The sequence below is a fragment of the Sitophilus oryzae genome, unplaced genomic scaffold (genome assembly GCF_002938485.1).
Source record: "Sitophilus oryzae breed Bouriz unplaced genomic scaffold, Soryzae_2.0 scaffold_1492_pilon_pilon, whole genome shotgun sequence".
In the NCBI taxonomy this organism is placed as follows: domain Eukaryota; kingdom Metazoa; phylum Arthropoda; class Insecta; order Coleoptera; family Curculionidae; genus Sitophilus; species Sitophilus oryzae.
Genome location: NW_022146161.1, coordinates 770,140 through 780,885, shown reverse-complemented (window position 1 = coordinate 780,885; position 10,746 = coordinate 770,140). Strand labels below are relative to the sequence as shown.

At 31.7% G+C, this 10,746-nt stretch overlaps 1 protein-coding gene across 1 annotated transcript; it reads left to right on the top strand.

The window, feature by feature from the left end:
- The first annotated feature begins 825 nt into the window (after positions 1-825).
- Positions 826-10,562, top strand: LOC115877439. Its single transcript, XM_030893592.1, has 9 exons — positions 826-1,030; positions 3,588-3,593; positions 3,703-3,905; positions 3,961-4,088; positions 6,434-6,604; positions 6,708-6,955; positions 7,635-7,846; positions 9,604-9,875; positions 10,223-10,562. The coding sequence occupies exons 1-9, from the start codon at positions 889-891 to the stop codon at positions 10,323-10,325; spliced, it is 1,485 nt and encodes a 494-aa protein (XP_030749452.1). The 5' UTR covers positions 826-888; the 3' UTR covers positions 10,326-10,562.
- The last annotated feature ends 184 nt before the right edge of the window (positions 10,563-10,746 follow it).

The following is a 10,746-nucleotide window of genomic DNA, read 5'->3' as shown; positions in this document are numbered from 1 at the left end:
ACAGGGTGGCGCACCTCATTCGCCTCGGTTGATTATACGAAAACGGAAAGATGTAGAAACAAAATATATTATGGGTATATGTGGGTAGGTAATGTGCACAATTTAAAATTATTTTGAAATGTACAGGGTGTTTCAGAACTAAGATCCATACCAAAGTTATATTTTTTCTGATGGAACACCCGGTATTTTATTTCATTTTTGGTTTATTGGGCCCAAAAAAAGGTATTTATTATAAGGGTTAAATATGTTTAAAATGTTTGGTTTCTGAGATATTTAAATATATTTAAATTTGCATGCTACAAAAGTAGCATGCAAAAAAAATGCTAACAGTAGCATGCAAATTTAAATATCTCAAAAACCAAAGATTTTAAACATATTTAACCCTTATAATAAATGCCTTTTCTGGATCCAAGAATCCAAAAATGAAATAAAATACCGGGTGTTCCATAAGAAAAAATGTAACTTTGGTATGGATCTTAGTTCTGAAAGACCCTGTATATTTCAAAATTATTTTAAATTGTGCACATTGCCTCCCCACATATACCCACAAAATATTTTGTTTCTACATCTTTCCGTTTTCGTATAATCAACCGAGGCGAATGAGGTACGCCACCCTGTATAGACAAGGGTAAAACCATGTCATTTACGTTTTTCACCGGTCAAGCATTAATGTTAGCGATCAATTGATTTTTCTGTCGATTTATTCTTCACGGCAACATTTGTAATATTGATAAACCCATTAATAATCGATACATTTGAGTTTGAAATATGTCTCACAAGTAAAGAATTCTTTAAAATTTACATCTTGTGGTTTTAAAACTCTGGTATCTACAGTAAAAATACAAAGACCTCGATTTCAGGTGAAATCAAATAAGACAATACAAAAAAATGAGAATGTTTGCTATTCTGTTTCTCTTACTGTTTAGTTTAAGTAAACTGTATGCTTTTATAAACTCTGATATTGTTATAAACTTTCTTAAAGATAGATCTCTAAATCATGCCTATTTACTGAACTGTCAACAAAATAAAGGTACTATATCAGAATATTGTTATATCATATTTAACTAAATTTTTTATACTGAATAGATGTATCTAAAATATTGAAGGAACTAAATCAGGACAACATTTTGGTTTTTAATTTACATATAAATTTGAACAGTACAAAAATATTTCCTAAGGTTTACTACAATAGAGTTGGAGTTATTTTAGACGGGGATTGTGATGATTCTAAAGAAATAATTACTAAAGTAATGCTAGTTTGCCACAATGATTTTTTTGAAGTGAAACTTCTTTACGCGCGCTGGTAGTAAAAATTCAAGGCCGTGACACACGAGCTAGCGAGACAAAAAGTGCTTAGGACGCGCACTAATTCGCTTCGGTTGATTATACGAAAACGGAAAGATGTAGAAACAATTTTTTATGGGTATATGTGGAGAGGCAATGTGCTTAATTCAAAATTATTTTCAAATGTACAGGGTGTGTCAGAGCTAAGATCTATACCAAAGTTATATTTTTTCTTATGGAACACCCAGTATTTTATTTCATTTTTGGATTCTTGGGAATAAAATAAGACATTTATTATAGGGGTTTAATATGTTTAAATGCTGTGGTTTTTGAAATAATTAAGGATATTTAAATACGCATGCTATAATAAAAAAGTTTGTCAACACCCTGTAGATTACTTTTCAGAGTTAATTCTTGTGCTTACTTTGAAGCCAGAGAAATAAACTTTACTAAAAAATGTTATTGCTTCCTTAAATGTATACAGGGGTATCAAAAATTGCTGGTCTATTTTAAATATTTATTTTACATAAAAACTTCTTTATTTCAAACACAACACGATGTATTTTTTTAAATAAATCGAAGTAGATTCAAAAGCTCTTTCGAACTATATTAGGGTTTCCTATACCTATCTGGCTCAGATTCTGAATAAAAAGCGATTTTTCAATAAAACGGCAATCAAGATGGCTGGTGTCGCTATGGCAATTTGCTAGTGACAGTTAGTAACAATTTTCAAAATCGACATTAGTTTATGGACTTTATTTAAATTTATAACCAGTTTACTTTTATTTATTATATTTATTAATTTACCTACAATACTTTAATAAGTAAGTATTCATTATTTTATTAAGAAAAATACAGTACGTCTGTCCGTTCTGTAGCTACGGGGTATCCGTGGGAGGGGAAACGATATTTTCTCGATGTTTTTCGGAAAAAATTAGACGACGCGTCCCATCAATAAAAATTCGACAAATTTGCAAGTAGCCAATAAAATGAGTGGGCGGAGCGATTTGCGGGGACGTACTCGTAAAGTCGACGTATAAAATATTTTGCTGTTTATTTAAATCTTTTTGATGACTTGTAGATATACTGGATTTTCTATAAAAGAACCGATTAAGGCAAATTCATTTTCTTCACTTCCAGCGACAGGTTTCTGCCTAATAGATTTTTCATATATCACACTATCAGCTCTGCGAAATAGGAAAAGTAGTTTTTCAAAGGGACGCTTGTCAAGAAAATTCCTATTTGTGCATATTTTGAGCATAAACCTTTCAGGCCAAGAAGCAATTGTCCTCACAAAATAAAATCACTAGTAACCTATAGTTAATCTAAGCTAGTAACATATCCATTCTCTCCGTCAGCAGATAGTGCTTTATTTTTCTTGATAAAATAATAAATACTTACTTATTAACCTTATTGTACTTAAATTAAATAAAAATAACCTGTTAGAAATTTAAATAAAGTCCATAAACTAATGTCGACTTTGAAAATAGTTACTAACTGTCACTAGAAAACTGCCATGATGACACCAGCCATCTTGATTGCAATTTAATTTAAAAATTGCTTTTTATTCAAAATCTGAGTAGATAGGTATAGGAAACCCTAATATAGTTTGAAAGAGCACTTAAATCTGCTTCGACTTATTTAAAAAAATACATAGTGTTGCATTTGAAATAACGAAGTTTTTATGTAAAATAAATATTTAAAATAGACCAGCAATTTTTGATACCCCTGTATACATTTAAAAAAGCAATCACATTTTTTAGTAAAGTTAATTTCTCTGGCTTGAAAGTCAGCACAAGAATTAATTCTGAAAAGTAATGTACAAGCTGTTGACAAACTTTTTTATTATAGCATGCAAATTTCAATATCTTTAAATATCTCAAAAATCAAAGCTTGTAAACATATTTAACCCTTACAATAAATGCCCTTATTTTGTGTCGACGGATCCAAATATGAAATAAAATACCGGGTGTTCCATAAGAAAAAATATAACTTTGGTGTGGATCTTAGTTCTGACATACCCTGTACATTTCAAAATAATTTTAAATTATGCATATTACCTTCCCACATGTACCCATAAAATATTTTGTTTCTACATCTTTACGTTTTCGTATAATCAACCGAGGCGAATGTGGTGCGCCACCTACCCTGTATATTTCTTGAATCAATCAAACAAATCAAAGTACACTTTTTCAAACATGTCCTTGAAATCCTTCAATTTAATAGCTGTTAGTAAGAAGTTTCACTTCAAATATGCGCACATAGTGCACACACTGTTTTTTTATTAAAATTAATCATTTTAGTGTGGTTATGAGGAAAGATTTGACTTGAAATATCATTGGCTTATTTTTACTTCCTACCAAGAATATAGTTACTTATTTAATGATGTCGATATTAATCTGGATGTAAACATCCTAGTGGTGTATCCTCTAAACATACAATTATCCGAGTTTGCGATAGATGATGTTTATAATCCAGCATCTAAGAGAGGGGGTACATTAATTCAATCTAGAGTAGGAAATTATAGTCCTTCTGAAGGCTTTCAAGTGGAAGACGTTGTTACTAACAAATTCTGGCATCGAAGAAATTTGGGTGGAGTTACTTTTAAGGCTATGGTTGCGGTAAAATTAATAGGTATTTTGAGTTAGTTGGTTGTTAATTCTAAATTTGTTGTAGTTTCATGAAGGTCGTCACATTGAATCACCTGAAGAATATCTAGAAAGCAACGAACAAAGAGATAAAAATACATACAGTAGATTTCATGCCAGGCTCATAAGTTTTTGCGCTAAACACTACGAGTTTGAGTGAGTTTAAACATATTTAATTTTTTTATATGACCTTTTATTTATAGGTATACAGGGTGGCGCCTCTCATACGCCGCGGAAGCTCCAAAAAGAACGATAGTTTGCATTGAAATAGAATTTTGTGACAGGGTGTGTCCAAAAAAAGTTACATATCAAAGTGGTATTTTTTGTAATGGAACATCCTATATATTAATTGATTTTCGGATTCTGGGAGAAAAATAAAGGTGAGTTTTGTAAGAGAAGTATATGACTAAAATGTAAGGTTTTTGACATATTTAGCATTTTCTAGAAATAAAGAACAATTTTTAAATTACAATAAAACCTATCTAAATTGGAATTTACCCGGTATAGCCTCATATATAGTTAACTTAACTATTGTACTTTAAATCAAATTAAAACTTGATCTAAAAAGTTATACAGGGTGAGAGAAAATTAATATTGAACATTGGTCACCTTTAAAAGCATGTTTCTCTTTTATTTTAAATGGAACACCTAGTATATTATTCCGATATTCAATGGAGAATTCATGTCTCTTCAAAATACTGTTAAGGCTGCCTACCCCTCAAACAAAGATTTCTAGATATTTTCAGTTACGTGATTTGATCTGAGTAGATCTTTATTATTTGATAAAATCTAGGTGGCTGTGATATGTCTGACGTTACTTCAACATAGCTGTCTAATTAGTCCAACTTTAACATCTAGTTATCATTTTGTGTCAGTTAAAACATAAAAAATATCTAAGAAATTTGCCGAAAATGCAAACTTATCCTACATCAGAAAGAATTGACATGATTCTATTAGTTGGTAAATGCAGTGTGCATTAACCAATTAACAGAATAATTAAATGCTCCTGATTTTATCTAGTCTGGGTTTTTTTATGGGGATATGATAAAGACAGTGTTTACAAAACTCGACCAACTATTGTCAACAACATGAGAGAAATTATTGTAGTTGCTTTTCGAGGTAGTACACCACATATGCCTTTTAAAATGAAAATATCCTTTTGAAAAGACAATCATTTTTTGCAGTTAACAGGAAAGGAAGCATTTTGAGCATTTGATTTCATCTAGCTAATTTTTGTCACATAATTATAGGTTTATATCTAGTTTTAATTCTGTAATAAAACACGTTAAGCGCCAAACAAAATGTTTAAAAAATGCTCTCTGGGCCAAGTTATAATTTTATCATATACTTTCAACATTTGAAATTCAAAAAAATCTAGTTTTTTTTCAAATCAAAAAGTTCGCATAGGTATACATGCCGCGCAAGCCAGAGAGGTCCGCCCATCACACTCAAACAGGCTTAAACAAGGACCGCTGGCTTGTGAAACAAATAATTCGAACCGAATACCGAGCGGTCCCTGGGGACCTCCGTGGCGTAGAGGGTACTTCCTTTGGCGGTCCCTAGGGCCCACCATGGCCTTTAACGGTGCTTTAACGTGTTAAAATATGTTTTAAACGTGTATCTTTTTATTAGCGTTGAGTATTTTACTCTACAATCTTTAATTTTTGTTAAATTAACAAAAGGTAAATCACACAGCCACCCTAGATTTTTTCAAATTATAAAGATCTACTGACGTAAAATCATAAAAATTAAAATTTCTAGGAAAATCTTTGTCTGATGGATAGGCAGCCTTAATAATATTTTGAAGATATATAAATTTCCCAATGAACATCGGAAAAATATACTAGGTGTTCCATTTAAAATAAAGGAGTAACTTGCTTTTAAAAGTGACTAATGTTCCATATTAATTTTTTCTCACCCTATATAACTTTTCGGGTCAAATTTCAATTTGGTTTAACATACAATGGTTACTGTAATTAAATATCAGGCTATACAAAGTCAACTAAAATTTAGGTAGCTGTTATCGAAATTTAAAATTGACTCTTATTATTATTGACTTAAATATGTCAAAATCCTTAGATGATAGGTATGAAGAAGAAACACAACTTTGATGTGTAACTTTTTTTGGGGACACCCTGTATAACTCTATACTATATATATTTTTATAAAATGTTTTCAGTTAACCTATATGTATATGCCAAAATTTCATTTCGATATAAACTACCGTTCTCCTTGGAGATTCCGCGGCGTATGAGAGGCGCCACCCTGTATAGGGTGTTCTCTTATAAAAAAAACAACTTAGATTGTAACTTTTTTTGGCGACACCCTGTAGAACTCTCTATATTTTTAAAACATGCTCTATATTAACCTACATATGCTCCCAAAATGTTATTTCAATAAAAACAGTCGTTCTCCTTGAAGCATCCGCGGCGTACGGGAGGCACCACCCTGTATATTATAATAAAAAAAATCTATCTTATTCGATAATTGATTTTTTTCAGTTATAATATTTCTGTCATAAACAATTACGGATATAAAACAATCAACGGTGTGATGGATGGTCTCAGTGGACAGTTACAAAAAGCCACTATAGATTTTGGACTAAGTGCTCTGTTTGCTAGAATTGACAGAACAAGGGCTATGACAATGGGCCGACATACATGGAAGCTCAGGTAAAACAATATTAATTAAACAAAAGTTTAAAGAAGACTTCCAGAGGGGAAATTATTACTGTATTACTGACATGTTATTCACAAGAAAAATGTTATATTGCAGATCGGCATTCATTTTCAAAAACCCAAAATCAAGAAATTCTTTCAAATTGTTTACCAGGCCGGTCACCACTGAAGTATGGTTTGTTTTGATTATTTGTTTGTTTTTATGTTCTATTGTTATTAAATTGTGTTTATCGATGGATTTTACAATTGATGACAACTCCTGGAGTTTTTCGTATTTATCCGTTATTGCTGCTGTTTGTCAACAAGGTATGTACATAGATAAACGAAACAAGTTTAGATTGGAAAGCCCGTCAAAATTTTAGGTCGCGACCGTTGTACGCAATCTGGCGCTGCTGTAGCGGTTGCTAAGAACAACCGCAAACAAAAACAGAAATAATTTTCTCTTGTCAAAGTCAGAATCTTCAAAAATTATAAAATCTTTCAAAATCTAAACCGCTCTCATTGAAAAAAGTCCGAAAGGGGTTTATAGCGTCCATTTTCAAAGTAATTATTGCTATCTTGTGAGTTTAATTTAAATTTTATTTACTCCAACCCGTGATAATTGTGAAAAAGTGGCATTAAAAACTTAAAAAGCTGTGCTGTGAACTGTGAACTGCAAAAACCATCGTGGATCGTGGCATAACGTCGGTTTCCAATGTTTCATAGGTATTTCATACATGTCCTTATATCAAATAAAGTTTCTTGTATGCACACACTGTATTTTATTCATAAAATTAAAAGAAAATAATAATAAATTTTAATAAATAATATTTGGCGATATAATTCCGGAAAAAGCCGAACCGCTCCGAAATTTTCAAAAGCTTTTGGGTCGCGACCGTTGCAAGAATAGCGCCAAATAATGTTTACATTGTCCTTATGGGCACTTTCCAATCTAAACTTGTTTCATTTATCTGTAGGTATGTATTTAACTCAGATTAATACAGCTAATTGAAATGTTCGATATAAGCTAAAAATTCTTCTTCAGGTCTGTTAACTATACCTAGAGTAACTTCTGGAAGGATCAGCGTCTATTTCACCTTGCTATTAACCACTTTCGTTTACTTGTTCTACTCCGGAACTCTAGTATCGTCACTGTTAAACGTACCGCTAGTTTTGGTTAAAAGTATTCAAGATTTGCTCGACCTCAACATTGAAATCGCTCTTGAAAACATTGGAGTCAATAAAGAGTATTTTAAGGTAGTACCGTCCATTAAAAGAATTAAGATACACAATCTAAGTATTTGCCTGAAATACATCCTCTTTATCATCCTACTTTAGGTTTGCATTTAAACAAAATCCTCAATTTTTTCTCGTTTTTTATTCTACAGGGTGCTACAAATTTGAGGTACGAGCATTGGTATCTCGGTAACCGTAACAGATACGAACATGGTTAAATTGGGGTAAAGTTGCCCCGTATTGGGATGTTCACCAAGATGCCATCAAAAAAGTTTTAACGATTGCTGAGTTTTTTGGTAAAAGCGTTTTTTTTGAAAATCAATTTAATTTTTTCCTGTCGTTACTTTTTATAAAATCAAAAAACTAATTGCACATTCTCATAGTCACTTTATTAGGGCTATCTGATAGTATTTTTAGATTTTCAAATTAGCTAATAATGTGTGAGATACAGAGGCCAAATAATTTTTATTAAATACGGACCTCCATTTTTTATTTCAGGTTTTGAAAGAACTCGGTCTCCTGAGTACAATGATATGCCACACTTTATACTTTTTTTTGTTTTGGATACCTTAACAGCAACAAAACTATTTAATTATTATTTAAAATAATTTCAAGTCCGACTCTGGTTTCTAGAAGTATTTAATCTGATTATATTCATCGCAACAATATTGATCAGCGCTAATTAACATTGAATAAGAAAATTCGAGCCAATTGGAAGATTCAAATAAATAATAGCCAGGTCAGAAATTTAAAGATATTATTTTTAACTTTTTTTGTTGTGAATTTGAAATCTCAGTGTGCGATCTAATAATATGCATAATATTAATCGTAGTTATTATAAATAAATCAACTTCTACAAACTAGTTTCTAATATTCTACATGTTCGAAAGGGTTACCACCCTCCCTATTGCACAAATTTATTTTTCGCTCAATTTTATTTATAGCTCTTTGAACTTTCTTCTTATACTTCCGAATGTATTTTGTACTCTTTATTGTAAATGTTGAGATGAATTGTTTTCACTTTTACAAATGACGTCAAGTAATGTAGCCCCTTGGCGATAGGTCCAGGAACCCCGCTGGACATGATACTGCTCTACCATTTCCAATCCATCTTCCGGGAAAATGAGTTGATTGTTTATATTATATTATTTATATTAATTATTGTTATATTATTTTATTGCATTTGATTTTCCGTATTCAATGTTTTACCCCACGTCATTGTTAAGTTTAAAAGCTTATCAATATTGTAACGATGAATATATTAAATATTTAAAGAAAAAACAGAGCCGGACTTGAAATTAGTTTAAAAAAATTGTGTTCAAATGTCAAAACAAAAAAAATATTAAGTGTGGCATATCATTATACTCAGGAGACCGAGTTCTTTCAAAATCTGAAATAAAAAATGCAGGTCCGTATTTAAATAAATTAAGTTGGTCTCTGTATCTCACAAATTATCAACTAATTTGAAAATCTAAGAATACTATCAGATAGCCCTAATAAAGTGGCTATGAGAATGTGCAATTAGTTTTTTTGATTTTCTAGAAAGTAACGACAAGAAAAAATAAAATTGATTTTCAAAAAATCAGTTTTTTTTTCAAAAAACTCAGCAATCCTTGAAATTTTTAAAACTTTTTTGATGGCATCTTGGTGAACATCCCAAAGCGCAACTTTGCCCCAATTTAACCATGTTCGTATCTATTACGGTTACCGAGATACCAATGCTCGTACCCCGAATCTGTAGCACCCTGTATAGAAACTACACATTAAATGATTTTTAGTTTGCCGATGATAAAGCTTCCATAGAAATGTATCGTAAATGGATAAGAGGCAAAGAATCAACTGCCTTCATCCAAGCCAACGACGGGTTGGTGCGCGCCCGAAAAGGCAAATTAATATTCCACGTGGAACTAGATAAAGCTTATACCTTTCTGAAGGAAAATTGCGACGATGAAGAAGTATGCGAATTCAAAGAGATCCAGCTCTTTAAACCTATCAATCTTTATGCGACTTACCCCAGACATTCGCCTTATAGAGATATGCTGGACGTATGGTAAGCAAATATTGAAATGAATACCGTGAAGTGTAAGGAGGAATAAAATAAAACGTACATAATATATGTACGTTGCACTCAAGATCTATAAACTCCTATAGGTTGCCTCAAGCAGTACTTAGATATTATCTTCGTTTATTATTTTATTTCTCGTACTAACCGGCAACACCGTATGCCGCTTTTCATTTTGTCTCTCTGTTAACTGGTCGTATACCTATGTTTATGTCTCTGCCGTACGCATTAAAGTACAGATCACGGAAATGAAATAACCTAGCATAATATGACTACGTTCTTCATTTCCAAGCCAACTCTTTTTTTAAGTATTTCAATGTTTTTTTTTCTTCTAGCTTACAACGCATAGCGGAAAGTGGAGTTTTGGAGAAAGAATATATGTTCTGGCGTACCAAAAAACCAGTCTGCGTTTATAGACGAAAGTTAACACAAGTCTAAACGAGTTTTATCCCGTCCTATTACTCATACCTTTAGGGACATTCTTGGGTCTTATTATCCTAGCTATAGAAACAGTAATGTTTAATTATAGACGTAGATATTTCGCCTTTGTCAATTTATTGATATAAAAATGTACTAATAAGACAGTAGGACGTACTCTTACATTAGAACACTAGTATATAGTCTAAAAAACAGTTGTCTGATAGTGTAAAATACCTATCGCCAATGAAACAATAAATGAAATTAAAAAAAACATTTTTTTTTCCTTTTATACTCGACTACGGAGGATACAATAAAATTTGGCCCCACGTTGGGCGCCAAAAATAAGTATGTAACGTTTTTCTGTTACACACTGCAAATGGTTATTAATATCGGTAGAGTAGTTGTGGATTCGTCTGTTTTTAAAAGATAGCGCTACATA